This window comes from Arctopsyche grandis, chromosome 4 (assembly GCF_051622035.1).
Source record: "Arctopsyche grandis isolate Sample6627 chromosome 4, ASM5162203v2, whole genome shotgun sequence".
NCBI lineage: Eukaryota > Metazoa > Arthropoda > Insecta > Trichoptera > Hydropsychidae > Arctopsyche > Arctopsyche grandis.
In genome coordinates, this window is record NC_135358.1 from 309,650 (window position 1) to 323,414 (window position 13,765).

The 13,765-nt window shown below is 37.9% G+C and overlaps 3 protein-coding genes across 4 annotated transcripts; 1 reads left to right on the plus strand and 2 right to left on the minus strand.

Annotated features, from left to right (window-relative positions):
* Window positions 1-739: 739 nt before the first annotated feature.
* LOC143910391 (ATP synthase mitochondrial F1 complex assembly factor 1) lies at window positions 740-3,088 on the minus strand. 2 transcript variants are annotated; one of them, XM_077428836.1, is made up of 5 exons: window positions 2,727-3,065; window positions 2,490-2,638; window positions 2,089-2,413; window positions 1,907-2,005; window positions 740-1,009 (listed from the first exon to the last, which is right to left on the minus strand). In XM_077428836.1, exons 1-5 carry the CDS (start codon window positions 2,817-2,819, stop codon window positions 842-844), a joined length of 834 nt encoding a protein of 277 aa, XP_077284962.1. In that variant the 5' UTR covers window positions 2,820-3,065; the 3' UTR covers window positions 740-841. The 2 variants fall into 2 exon arrangements, with proteins under 2 accessions (XP_077284962.1, XP_077284961.1); XM_077428835.1 differs by having other exon boundaries at window positions 752-1,009; window positions 2,086-2,413; window positions 2,727-3,088.
* A 2,605-nt stretch (window positions 3,089-5,693) lies between these two features.
* On the plus strand, window positions 5,694-7,764 carry LOC143911295 (cyclin-dependent kinase 2-like). The gene is made up of 5 exons (XM_077430137.1): window positions 5,694-5,959; window positions 6,038-6,233; window positions 6,662-6,934; window positions 7,022-7,225; window positions 7,307-7,764. The coding sequence occupies exons 1-5, from the start codon at window positions 5,838-5,840 to the stop codon at window positions 7,430-7,432; spliced, it is 921 nt and encodes a 306-aa protein (XP_077286263.1). The 5' UTR covers window positions 5,694-5,837; the 3' UTR covers window positions 7,433-7,764.
* Smu1 (Smu1 spliceosomal factor) lies at window positions 7,261-10,210 on the minus strand. Its single transcript, XM_077430136.1, has 10 exons — window positions 10,087-10,210; window positions 9,947-10,013; window positions 9,598-9,856; window positions 9,218-9,527; window positions 8,940-9,144; window positions 8,736-8,863; window positions 8,557-8,658; window positions 8,016-8,199; window positions 7,762-7,914; window positions 7,261-7,642 (listed from the first exon to the last, which is right to left on the minus strand). Exons 1-10 carry the CDS (start codon window positions 10,110-10,112, stop codon window positions 7,544-7,546), a joined length of 1,533 nt encoding a protein of 510 aa, XP_077286262.1. The 5' UTR covers window positions 10,113-10,210; the 3' UTR covers window positions 7,261-7,543.
* Window positions 10,211-13,765: the final 3,555 nt, after the last annotated feature.

Sequence of the window (13,765 nt, forward strand, 5' to 3'; positions counted from 1 at the left end):
TGGATGATGGACAAATTTTTTTTAAATATTTCCGTAAAAATTTTTTTTTAAATATTTGCGCCAAAGCCATGTCGAAAGATTGAACAGCTGTCAACTGTCACTATCGATAATTGGTCCAAAACAGCAAAGCGGCAGACTCATGGCACGTAATTCGCGTGTATATTTCCACGATGGCCAAAAAAACGGATACGATACGTTGACGGATGTTGCTGTAAGACATGAACAGAAAATGTCGGGTACTGCTGTAAGCCTGCCGTGGCGTAAACGTGACGGTTGGTATGAATATACCCATACAAAATGTACTAAAGAATACTTTTCGTACGGCCGAATACCTGCTGAAGTCGGTACGTGCTGATTAGGTATGAACAATTAACTTTAATTGCAACATTTTTTAATACAAAATATTTTTCTCCCGCACATGATACTAACATTCGAAATCAAAGTAAAAAAAATGTGTTCGCAAATCCACCCAAGTAGTCCATTTAGGAAAATAATGTCCTTTTTTCGACGTACCGATTTTGAAATTAATCATTTTCGGACTCTTGTGTATACTATATGTAACTGATTAAGGGTGTTGAGCGCTCGACCCTATCTTCCTCCAGCTGTACTGAAATGAAAGATTGTTCGTAGTACATAATGTTAAAACCCCCCAAATATTAAATTTAATCCTAGAATAATCTATTTAAACACACGATAGAAAGGGATTTTATAAATCCATGGGCACTAAACTAAATAAATAAAATACTATATTTAATATGAATCTATGTAATGTTTACATATACATTTAAGTATGTACATTCAGGCTATTTAAATGTTGCTAACAAATTAAAAAAAAAATAAACTAAGTAATTTTAATGTCTTCTAGTTCGGCGACCAAGTCCATGTGTTTGAATCTATCAGGATTATTTGTAAAATCGTGCAATAATCTTAACTTGGACGGAAAATCTTGTCCATAATACATCTGGAATTGATTTGCTAAACACTGAGCCTCTTTCCCATCCAACACATTCTGAAACAAAATAGATTTAAGTATGTATGTAGCACATTAAAAATTAAGAAATAAATAAATTATTGAAAATATGTAGTGTTATTAATTATTGAAAGTATGTATGTTTTAAAATAGGGGAAAATTTTAAATGCGCATTTATTGTAAGCATTTTATAAAATTTGTGTGAATTAAAAAATTATTATATCATTTAAAAAAAATACACAATTTAGAAACAATTTCTAATATACATATTAAAAAAAACAGCAATAGAAAATAATTATAAAACAAAAGAATACATAAAAAGTTTTATGTTTTTTTAAATAATATTTGTACGCTTAAAAAAATAAAATACGAAATAAGACTAAAGACCTCTAATAAATAAACCAAAAATAGTTCATTTGAAAAATCCAAATCTGTTGTTTTAATAAGGTCAGCATTTTAATAGCAAATGCGGGCATTTGATAAGGTATTTTCAAAGTAGAAAAATATAAATCAACCTAAAACGAATAAAATACGCATTAAAGATCTCGCATATAGGATCGGCAACGTCTCAACCAGCAACCATCCAAGTTGGCCCACTATATATAATAGGTGTTTAATCTTAATAGCTCGCGACTTAAGAATTTGTGAATTAAACTGCAAATTTGTTGTAATTTAATTCGCATTTTTTTTATTTCATGCTACAAGTATAATATTGCTCAATGTAACATTTTTATTTCACAGAAATATTTATTTAAGGCGCAATGTATTTTATTCTAATGCGCAAATGATTCGGTGTAAGTAGCAAAGCTATTATTTTTAAATGCACCGTTAAATCGCACCGTATGTAATATGAGGACATTTAAATTAGTCAACCATCAATGTGGCGAAAGATAAACATAATCCGAGAAATCTTTTAAATGTAACCATAATTCAAACCTTATCGTATTCTCCTCTCATTAATACAATTCCCTTTTCATCCATCAATTCCTTATAATGAGTCACCGTAAGACATTCGGGAGCATTTTCCTTATGTATCTACAAAAACCATATGAAAACAATTGATAAATGAGACAAATTTGTGTGTATTGGATATGAGATAATAAAATATGATATACTACTTGAAAACACAAGAGTGTGGTAAAATGAACTGTGTTATCAGCTGCTTGACACATAATGAATTCATAGCCTTGTGATCTCGGCAAAGGGAAAAGAAACGTAGGGTACTTTGCGATTCTTTCCTCCATTTGTTTATAATTATCTGCCGGTATGACAGCGGCGATAACGTCTTTTTGAATGTGATACTTGTGCCAAATCTCAACAATTTCATCTTTGTCCTTCTCGTGCACCAACTCTATTTTAAATATATCGTCTAATCTTTTCCGTGTCGTGGATAAAGACGATTCCTTCTGCGGCGCTTTAGGGTTGAGCACGGGAGCATATCGTCTGGAATTTATAAAGAAAATTATAGCGTTGATTGAAAATAATCAATCTACGTTTATAATGCAGTTATCATGCGCACCGTTCAGCTGCCTTTAAATCTGGTACCGGCTGAGCCTTTTCTGTTTGTTCGATTCTCTGCATAAACTCATCAGGAGAAACTTTCTGGAGGGTCGCTATTTTATCGGCGTATTTCTTATAATAGGGATTCGTTTGCAAGTCTTCCATGACCTACAAAGTCGATATACATTAGTGAAAATTGGATTTCAGAAGTACATATGTACATATAAAGATTGCATAAATTAAGATTTTGACTGGCCTTTTGAAGATTGTGACTGGAACTCATGATAGATCTGTACAAAATAGGCAATTTTGACAACAAATATACACGAGTGTTTAAAATTAAGGCCATATATTAGGCGAACGTCTTAATCAGTTCCTCAAAATAGAAATGTCAAAAGCGGCTGACATTTGACATAACCCCGCTCTTAGATCGTCTGCAGTCAGTGCTGCCAGCATATTTTAAATCTTCAAATTTCACAATGGCGACATTTAATTTTAGTTTCAATGTTTCTGATGCGTTTCAGCTTCGAATTTTCTTACATTCTGCTGTGTGTTAACGAGAAAAAGCATTTATCAACGCTAAATTCTTACTCTTCACGTTGGCCGCCATACGTGCACAAAAGATGATTCTCCCAAGGAAGGGGTCAAAATTTTTGATCAGTAAGGAATGGCTTTCTAGGGGAGGGGGGGAGGCGATATATTAAATTTTAAAAAATGAGTGTATATAAAACTATTTCGTATAAAAATATTTTATTTATTTATTTTTATCAATAAAATTAATAGTAAAATAATTTTAAAAAATCTATTGAGAGATTTCGTTTGTTGGTTTAGTATTTTAGTATTTTAATTCATAACAATACAATTAAACAACGTGGATAGTCCCGTTCAAATCTAGGGGGGGCAGCTGCACCCCCCCCCCCCTCCTCCAAATGACGCCTCTGTGTGTATCAAAACAAGATAAGCACCGAAAATTATTTTCGAATGCCGATCTTTTTTTGGTAAACGGACTACTAGTCATATGTGAACCAGTCACAGGACAACTGGTCACTCTAGATCGGTCACACAAAATCACCCGTCACACTAAAACTGGTTACGAGAAAACTGGTCACATCCTAAAATCGGTCACGAGAAAACTGGTTGACCGATTTAAGGGTGTGACCAGTTTTCTCGTGAGCAGTTTTAGTGTGACGGGTGATCACATGTGACCGATCTAGAGCGACCGGTTGTCCTGTGACCGGTTCACATTTGACTAGTTATCACCGAACCCTTTTTTTGTCACGATTCCCAACCAGAGCCGGCCTGAGGATTTTTAGCGCCTCGGGCAAAAGCTAAAATTTACGCCCCCATTTTTAGCATAAGCTACACAATATATTTGAATAAAATTAAATATAAAAAAAAAAATAGCATAAATCAAAATAATGAAATTCGTTTACATTTTTATTTTAATATCGATAATTATTCTCGGCTACATAAACAGAACATTTTAAACACTGTTTTAAACACGTAGAAAATTATTTAAAATTATTCGTATAAATTCGGGTAAAAACCCGAAAAAGGAAATCGGAAAATCCCAAAAGCAATTTTCCGATTTCGAACAATGGGCTTCCAGAAACTTTCGATGTTCAACAACATGCTTTAAAAACCCTAGGGTGACACCATTGTTAACAGGGTCATATATCTATGCGGTTCGGTGATTATTCCGCAAAGAGCGATCTCGTACACATCACTAAAATCTCGATCACGGAACATCTGGCACCCGAAAATTCCATCCATCGAGAGTAACACACTCGAACTATCATACTTACGAGAACTCGAATGCTAGATATTCCGTATTCGCGATTTTCGTGGCAACGATTGTCATGTGCCCGATCGCAATGTGCGAAATAATCCGAATACCATCTATGCACTTACTTGATATCAAAAATAGTAACAGTGCTCTTTTCACCATTATTCAAAATAGAATTCCCCCCTTTCTTTTTTTCTTCAATTAATTTCCCAACACAATATCCACCATTTTGAGAGTACAAGATCAGGGATGTCATATGGGAGGATAGGGACGGGTATTTTCCCTCCCTCCCCCCCTCAGATCCTTTTTGATGAAATATTACGACTCTTAATCAAATCGATTATTCGTTACTTAAAGCTTCGGCCAGCAGAAACATGTCGATCAGAAGCTTTTTCAAAAAAAAAAAATGATCTTATAAAAATACAAACATAAACTAGCCAACTTTTAACATAAACCCCCCCCCCCCTCCCCTTGGAAATATCTGAAATGACGTCTCTGTACGTCGTTTGGTCAAAGTGTCCTCAAATTTATGTGGTCTTTTTCTGTTTTGCTATTTCAAAATACAACATAAGAAGCTTCAATAATATTTTCGCCTTTTTTTAAATCCTCTGTTGAATTCAGCTTAATTTTTGAGAGCATTCCCATGACGATTAATAGAGATTTTTCCCTTCTCCTTGTGTTGTGGATGAACATTCAGCAGATGTTGCTTCTACTTTGCTGGTTTCGTAAAATCATTGGACAACACTTAAATACAAAAATAACACAATTGTTGTGTTTGCATATTGATTTACAAATATATTTTTATGGTACATGTTTCGTTAATACACCGAGAGATATCGTTCATTAAAAAAACAATAATAAAAATCCAAGAAGGTCAGGTCCAGAGCCGCTAAGAGAAAATGCATACGGACCCTAGTTTTACTATTTACGAAACCGCTCCGTTTATTTTTCATTTCACATACGTAAGACAATTTTATTTATGTATGTATACTATGGGGGATGAACGAATGAGACGACTGGCATGTTAATGCACGTGTTTATTATATGACAGCTAAAGGCAGAGTGGTAGTGGCTCTCCGAACCCAGCCGAGTTGGTTCCCACTCGCAGGAAGGCAACCAAACTCGACCATGTCGTATAAGCGAACCGCCACAATACAATTACTGCCAGTTGTTTATTTTGGCATAAAAATTCGCCATAATTTAAATATTACAAAATATTACCCGGGCCCTTTCGGGAGGTACATAAAAATAAATTTAACATAAACTTGGATTTGAACATTCCTGACTATTAAATAGTACATAGTTAATAGATTCACTCACTGAGAAAAAAAACTAGCTTTTTACTCCCGGAAAAGTGAGTGAGTGAGTGTGTACTCGTTTCCAACAATAAATAGTATATAGACGGATATTGAATGAGAAGAAATGAAAGAAGTGTGTAGTAGGAAGAGAGTAGGACGATATATTGTGCGCTTGGGCTGCGTGTTGTGTGTTGTCATCAAAGTTGAATAGGCGGGAAATGTTTGTTTGACAGTGTGGAGTCGAGTCGAGTCGAGTCGAGTCGAGTCGAGTCGAGTCGAGTGAATGGCGCTGGAGAAGTACCACGGACGGGAGAAAGTGGGCGAAGGCACTTACGGAGTGGTGTTTCGCGCCACGGACTCTCACACCGGAGCTCACATCGCTCTCAAACGCATCCAGCTCGAGCAGTAAACCGCACTGCACCCACCCACTATCGTTCACATATAACGTTTGCTTTACACTAACCCAATTTTTTTTTATTTTAGCGAATCCGAAGGGGTCCCCTCCACCACCATCAGGGAGATATCTTTAATCAAAGAGCTCGACCATCCCTCCATAGTCAAACTGTTGGACGTCGTCTATGCAGAACGCAAACTATACTTAGTCTTCGAATATTTAGACATGGATCTCAAAAAATACATGGAACGCTGTAATTCGCCGCTCAATCCAGACCTTATAAAGGTATGAACCACCGACTAGATTACTTTTAAAACCAGACATATACTCTCCTGTATCTACGACCTATTGTTGAATCAATCCATCAAAACAGTCGCTCCAGTCCAATTATTGAAAGTAACAAATCGTTAACACTTCAACTTCTATATTTTTCATTTTCACTTATTCTCCCTAGCTCTAACCTCCATGTATCCAATTAATTACTTGAAATTTACAACAGTTTATTCAAATCTGTATATGTATTGCATTCGAAAAATTCTAACTTAACTCTTGTTTAGTGTCTTTTTTTCGAGTAAAACTATTATATAACTACATAGATATTGTGACATTTTTTAATAATTTCTCATTACTTTGAATCTATGGAACGATCTGCTTTCAATCTTTTGATTCTGAACACTGCTAGTTGTCAAATTAATAAAAAAAAATTCTTTCAGAGCTATTTATTTCAATTGTTGGACGGTTTAGCCTACTGTCACTCTCTGCGAATTTTTCACCGAGATTTAAAACCGGAAAATCTATTGATAGATTTCAAAGGACACATAAAACTAGCAGACTTTGGCCTCGCCAGGATATTTGAAGTACCGGTGAGCGTGTACACACACGAAGTCGTCACATTGTGGTACCGAGCGCCGGAAATATTACTGGGCTCGAAATACTACTCAACAGCCGTCGATATTTGGAGCTTGGCTTGTATATTCGCCGAAATGGTACTTGACTTTATTCATCACTAATTAATTGTACATATGTATTTAACATGTCGACATCTTTGTACATTTTAAATTATAAAATTACAGTCATCGAAACAGACACTTTTCCGCGGCGACAGTGAAATCCATCAACTATTTAAAATCTTTAGAGCCTTCGGAACTCCAGACGAGAAATGCTGGTCGGGAATAACGCAACTGTCCAATTACAAAGTTATGTTTCCCAGATGGAATCCCACGCCCATGTCTCAACTGTTGCCAAATCTTAGCGAATCGGCTGTCGACTTATTTAAGGTTGTTTCATTACAAGAAATATATTTGTATGTTTTATATAAATGACTTAATTATTTTATTTCAAATATTATTTTATTGCAGAAAATGGTTACATATGATCCTTGTCAACGAATATCAGCACGGACCGCACTCTCGCACAAATACTTCAAGGATTGTAAACTCGTCATTCCTACGATTCCGGAAGAAATATCGACTCACAGTGTTTAAAGTTTACCCACCGGAGTGTAAATTATATAAATATATCAAACACTACAATTATACACTTATTTAAATAATTACACTTTACGTAGAACTTTGCAAAACAACTTCTCATTGTATTTATGGCTTCCATAATTTGAGAAAACCGTCTTCACTATACGTCGCTAGCAGGTTCTGATGCGGATGATGGTAGAGTCCTATTACAGATTTATCGTGAACCTGCAAAAAGTATATGGACATAAATTATTAACAATTTTAAATTGTATGTATGTATTGTGATGTACAAAATATACATGTGATGTATATATGTAATATACATAATAAAATTCATTGCTCACATTAAGCGTCCTTTCAAGTTTTCCGGAACTGGTTGAGAAACAGTAAAGTACTAAATCCTCTCCTGCACAGTAAATAAACTCTCCCCTGGGCGATAAACAGGCACACATCAAAGCTCCTCCTTCCCTTTTACCAGTCGAGAACGATCTGACTATCTATCATATGAAAATATACACACACACACACATGTATCGATTATTTACGAAAATGCTATACATATGTATCCAATATAATATATTAGGGCTTGTTTGTATACCTGTCCTTGCATGTTCATTATGACGACCGTGTTACTTCTGTTGCAAACAACAAAATGATCAGGATTTTTGGGTACTAAGTGAAGAGAGTTTACTGCTAGATCAGCGGCTCCCAAAGGTCTGAACGTATTGGTGCATTCTGTAGATTTTACTGACCACACTTTAACCGTACCATCAGATGATGCACTGCAACATGAATATTACATTTTAATTTATCTCCAATGCGTCATGACTGAAACTACCAGTGCCGATTAATCATAATATCGTCTGCTTTGTGTACGAAGATGAAATAAATAATTAAACTGGGAACTAGAAACTGCATTTTATTTTGTTTCTCTCCAATCTAATCTTAAAATAATATATTTAATAAAGCAATTTTTTATCCAATTGTAACTTTACAAATTACAAATCTCATTGACTGAAAACTGGCGATTCTATTATCAAGCCTGTCCCAGCTGTTAATGACCAGCTTCATAAAAAGCGACATTATGATGTATGTAGTTATTATGTGCATATAATATTAAAAATAGATCAACAAACTACCTTAGTAAAGTATGTCCATCGGGAGTAAAGACAACTTCGTTCACGAATGAAGAATGTCCTCTGAATTCCTTTAACGTCTTTCCAGACTTTAAACCATGAATTCTGAAAATAAATAGAATGCGTTATGCGTTTTATGGAACGCGCGATGATAATAGCGATATAAGCGATTCGCCTATTACCTGATAGTGTGATCGAAGGACGCTGACAAAACTTGGGTGTTGTCGCGGCTGAATTGCAAACAAGTCACACCCTTGACGTGCGCTCTTTCAAATTTACGTTGACATTGACCACTCGCAACTTTCCAGATCTAAACAGGAATGCGATTAAATTTCCGACATTTTGTCACAGCATTAACAACAACAAATACAGAGACACAACGATACCTTTATTTTACCGTCGTTAGAGCCACTAGCGAGCATGTCTGAATCTCTACTGAAAGACACGCTCAAAACCGCCGTCTCCATCATCATGTACGTGTCTTGGGCTTGATATTTGAGGTCCTTCCGAATTTTTCCCGTCGTGAAATTCCACACCTCAATAAAACCATCGACTGAACCGGTGACCAAATATTGACCATCGGGAGAAAATCTAAAAGGTGTTGAGGTCTAAAAGTAAATAGAATTTTACTTTCGTCGAAGATGTGAATAAAGAGTGAACTTACCGAGCGCATTCAACGTGGGATTTTTGGCCAAATTTAATATATTTCGAAAGTTGAGTGGGATATTGTTCGTCTTCTTGATCTCTGATTGCCGCCTTTCCTCTAAACAAATCGATAGTTGTACCCGGTGGTAGTAGTCCCTGGTGTTGCTGCCATTTTAAAGCTTGACCTAAAAGAGCTAGTAGACGACTCGACGGTACGACGGAGACTTCTCCTGCCAAAGCTGCTGCGATGGCAGCTCTACGTCTCTCTTTACTACCACCTTCTGGATACGCTTCTCTTGGATCCCAGTAAGACCTAGCGAGTAAATTTTCTGAAAAAAGACACACAATCATTAGAATGTTTTCGATTATTTCAATTGAAGAAATTGCCTCGCCTATTACCTAAGTGGATATATCGTTCAGCTTCTTGCTGTTTTAACATAATCATAGGATCCGTCTGCCTGAGCAGTGAGCGAGCGGCGCCGAGTTCTCTTAATTCTATCAATTCCAGCACCACTTGTTCATACAAATCGATCAACTTTTTATCGGGCAGATTGAGAGATTGGGTCGCTTTGAGCACTGTGTCCCAGTGGCCATTGTTGATATCTGCACAGAAACCGTCTACGCTGTCGACTGTATTGAGAGATACTCCCGTCTCCTCCTAAAGGTGACTCGATAAGTTTGAATATAAATTGTGCTGTGAAAAATCATCGAGTCATCGAGACATGTGTGAATGTTTGCAGTGTTTTACCTGTAATGTTTGCAGTGTTTTTGTGAGGTTGGATTCTTTCAAATATTGTTGTATGAGACGAATGACGCTGCAAAGAGAGAATATAGCTGTGATTAGTGGAAAGCGGTGAATTGTGGTGAAGCGAAAAAGCGACGACTCACTCGGCTGATTCGATTTCGATCGACATTTTAGGCTAAGCCCTACACCATCAGTCCTTTTGACACTTTGACAGACGCTACAACTCTACATGTTGCCAACCGCCGCGCCACGCCGGCCGCATTATGTACATATGCAGATGGCGGTTCGGTTCGGTTCGGTGATTACTAGTAGGGTTTCTGATTTCCCGGGACACGGGATGGAGACCGGGATCGTTCCCGGGATTCTCGGGATCTCGGGACATAGGTAAAATAACTTTTTTTTTTCAATTTAATATATTTTTTATTAATAAAAAAATATTTATTTATTTATAAAACAGTACATAATATACATATGTATCTATTAACTCGAAAAAATTCAATTATAAAAGCTTCTTAAGAATACTAAAATATTTAAATGAGAAAAGTCTAATTCTAGATTTGGTACAAAAATTTCCAGCAATGGAAAAAACTCTTTCAGTTTCAAGTTGGTTTTATTGTTAAAAGGGACGAAAAATTTTTTTTTTAATTATTGGTTTTTTCTCCTGTCAGCATGTACATACATTGTATGTATATTTTCATTTCTTCTTTTAAGTCGAGGCTATTTTTATTTACGTTATTTTGAATATTCGTCTTTGATAACTCCTTATTTAATTCTTAATTCATCGTCAAATACACAACTGCTTCAACTTCATCCGAATCTAAAAAAGTTTCTTCCATTGTGGAATCGTCAATACAAGAATAATATACTCGCTGCATAATAGTTTCACCGTAGGATACACATTCGCTTTTATTACAACATTTAAAGAATGTTTTATTCGGTATAAAATCAGAATTATTTAAAATTTGTGTTAAAAAAATCAGTTTCAGGCTTCTTCGTTCTTCGATTTTAATTTTTGAGAATATTTTACAATTCTTTGTGTATTTGATATATTATTTCCCTTCGTTAGTCGTAAAAATATTGTATGTTTTCAATATTTTTTTAAATCCAATTCCCGGGATTCGAGATAAAAATTCCCGGGACACGGGACAACAAAAATTCCGTACATTCCCGGGAATGTCTGTCCCGGGTCGACCCGGATCAGAAATACTTGTAGGCATATAGTACAACTGAAATGATCTCATCAGGTCACTGCGACACATATCCAGGAAAGTCATTAACGCATGGCACACGCTCGCCTCGTCAAAAGGTCGACACGTGTTTCTATACACGTATCTGGGAAACAAAGGAAGAACACACTGAACCCATAAAAACCACGAACTACGTCCAGGCGTATGAACCCATAAAACCACGCTCGCAGCATAACTAGGGCAGCGCGAGTACCAAGAACAAAAGATGTGCACACGACACACTTCAACCCAAAACGTTTATAAAGCAACGCAGCAACCTCCACCGGCAGAGTGAGCCTCTAGAGTTCAACTAGATCACATCTCCGAAGAAACCTCTTCGTACATACAATAACCATTGTACCTGTGGCGGCTCGCTTATACGACATGGTCGAGTTTGGTTGCCTTCCTGCGAGTGGGAACCAACTCGGCTGGGTTCGGAGAGCCACTACTCACTCTGTCTTCAGCTGTCATATAATAAACACGTGCATTAACATGCCAGTCGTCTCATTCGTTCATCCCCCATACTGGTGACCCCCGACATCGAGCCACGCAGCCTCGATCAATTTCAACATGCCGCTCATCCCTGCCTCGCCGAGCCAGGCGGGAAAGCTACCCGCCGCGCCCCCATCGCCATCAACACAGCACGCCGCGGCCCGCGGGTGACAATAAACGAGCAGACACGGCTACCTACCTACCTACCTATCGACATGAGTCCAGCCACAACGTCGACGACAGGTGCTTAAAAATGGGGGAGCGAATGAGACGACGATCTTGACAGCTGGATGTGGAGTCATGCGCGATCCAGTACACATAGAACGGTCATCCAGCACCACAAGATTCATCACACACCACCTCAGCACCATCATCATCATCAAGGCCCCGTCCGTCCCCACGAGCGTCGTCACGCCGAGACGGGCGGTAGCGCTACAACACCTCCACGAGCCACAACGACTCACGGTCCAGCTCGGAGTATCATCAACCACATCGATGCCCCTGCCGCCCCCGCCGCCCCACCAACCGACATCAGCTTCGGAAGAGCGGCGCCGGCGCAGCATCGCATCGCATCGGCGCGACCATCGGACCAGCTACCTTCCTGCTCGCGACGTCACCGCCCTCGAATGTACCGACCATTCAGGGTGGTACACCTACACAGCGGATGACCCACGTCAACAATTTTTTTCTCCCCACTCAATAATTTTTTTTCTCTTTGTGTAACAATAATTTTTTTCTTTTGTAAAATTTGTTTCTTTGTAATTTTGGTATCGCTGATGCTGGGGGGGGAGTGATGTAGCGGCTCGCTTATACGACATGGTCGAGTTTGGTTGCCTTCCTGCGAGTGGGAACCAACTCGGCTGGGTTCGGAGAGCCACTACTCACTCTGTCTTCAGCTGTCATATAATAAACACGTGCATTAACATGCCAGTCGTCTCATTTGTTCATCCCCCATATACCAATTGAACGCAAATAAACGATCCTCTTTCAAACTACACAACACGTGTTTCGTTAGACCGGGATACGGTCAACATACCTTCCCTGTCTTACACACTAGTTACTAGTCAAATGTGAACCGGTCACAGGACAACCGGTCGCTCTAGATCGGTCACACGTGATCACGGCCACGTAAAGCTGGTCACGAGTTTTGATTTTTGATCACGATTTTGGGCACACCCAAAAATTAAAATTGGTCGAATTTTCGGGTTTGACCAGTTTTTTCGTGACTAATTTTTGGGTGTGACAAATTTTCTCGTGACCATTTTTAGGGTGTGACCAGTTTTAGTTTGACGGGTGATCACGTGTGACCGATCTAGAGCGACCGGTTGTCCTGTGACTGGTTCACATATGATTAGTAGTCCGTTTACCGCAGATGACATGCCATATTATTGGTTCGGTGATTACTTATCCAATGTGAACCGCTAACAGGATAACCGCTCGCACGAAAACTGCCCAAATATTGGCCAAATAATAAAAATCTCGTAGAAAAAACGCATAATCTGAGCAATATTGGGGCAGTTTTCTCTATGGAAATTCTCCTGTGCGACAGGAGATTCGCGCGAGCGATTTTCGTGCGAGCAGTTATCCTGTTAGCGATTCACATTTGAGAAATAACCCGTTTACCAATACACCCATACATGTAAAAATTTACTTCTGGAATAAAACAAACTACTAGATTTTTTTTAAACTGTTGCCGCACTTTTGTTCCTAAAAGCAAGACCCGATAAAAAGTTGATAAGCCTAGAGAAAGTCAATCAAGTATGAATAAAAAATTAATGTACTTTGTCTGCATTTTAGCTACATCAGAATCCGCCCTATATTCCGCAATGTACTAGCGGCAAGCTGCACACGCTAGAAAATACATTCTCCTTTGACATTTTAATTATGCATATGATCACAATAAGTTATAGCGAAAAGCCATATAAGACGGTGTGGGTGTATTTACACGAACTTGCTAATTAATATTTAAATACAAGAGAACCGATATGAAAATAACGGTTCGGGTCCCTGATTATGTCGATTGCTTTCGAACTTTTGTTTTTCCTTCGATTGAGGCTCGTTTTTGCCGAACAACGACATTTTGCCGGGAATTTACCATAATTTG

What these genes read in the sequence shown, in the direction of transcription:
- LOC143910391 (XM_077428835.1), bottom strand. Translation starts at nt 2,819, where the DNA reads ATGGCCTTAATTTTAAACACTCGTGTATATTTGTTGTCAAAATTGCCT. An exon ending in CCAGTCACAATCTTCAAAAG is followed by an intron (nt 2,639 to 2,726) that starts GCCAGTCAAAAT and finishes TCGACTTTGTAG; the next exon opens with GTCATGGAAGACTTGCAAAC. An exon ending in GATTTAAAGGCAGCTGAACG is followed by an intron (nt 2,414 to 2,489) that starts GTGCGCATGATA and finishes TATAAATTCCAG; the next exon opens with ACGATATGCTCCCGTGCTCA.
- LOC143911295 (XM_077430137.1), top strand. Translation starts at nt 5,838, where the DNA reads ATGGCGCTGGAGAAGTACCACGGACGGGAGAAAGTGGGCGAAGGCACT. An exon ending in AAACGCATCCAGCTCGAGCA is followed by an intron (nt 5,960 to 6,037) that starts GTAAACCGCACT and finishes TTTTTATTTTAG; the next exon opens with CGAATCCGAAGGGGTCCCCT. An exon ending in CGGCTGTCGACTTATTTAAG is followed by an intron (nt 7,226 to 7,306) that starts GTTGTTTCATTA and finishes ATTTTATTGCAG; the next exon opens with AAAATGGTTACATATGATCC.
- Smu1 (XM_077430136.1), bottom strand. Translation starts at nt 10,112, where the DNA reads ATGTCGATCGAAATCGAATCAGCCGA. An exon ending in AAACACTGCAAACATTACAG is followed by an intron (nt 9,857 to 9,946) that starts GTAAAACACTGC and finishes AGTCACCTTTAG; the next exon opens with GAGGAGACGGGAGTATCTCT. An exon ending in TGAACGATATATCCACTTAG is followed by an intron (nt 9,528 to 9,597) that starts GTAATAGGCGAG and finishes GTCTTTTTTCAG; the next exon opens with AAAATTTACTCGCTAGGTCT.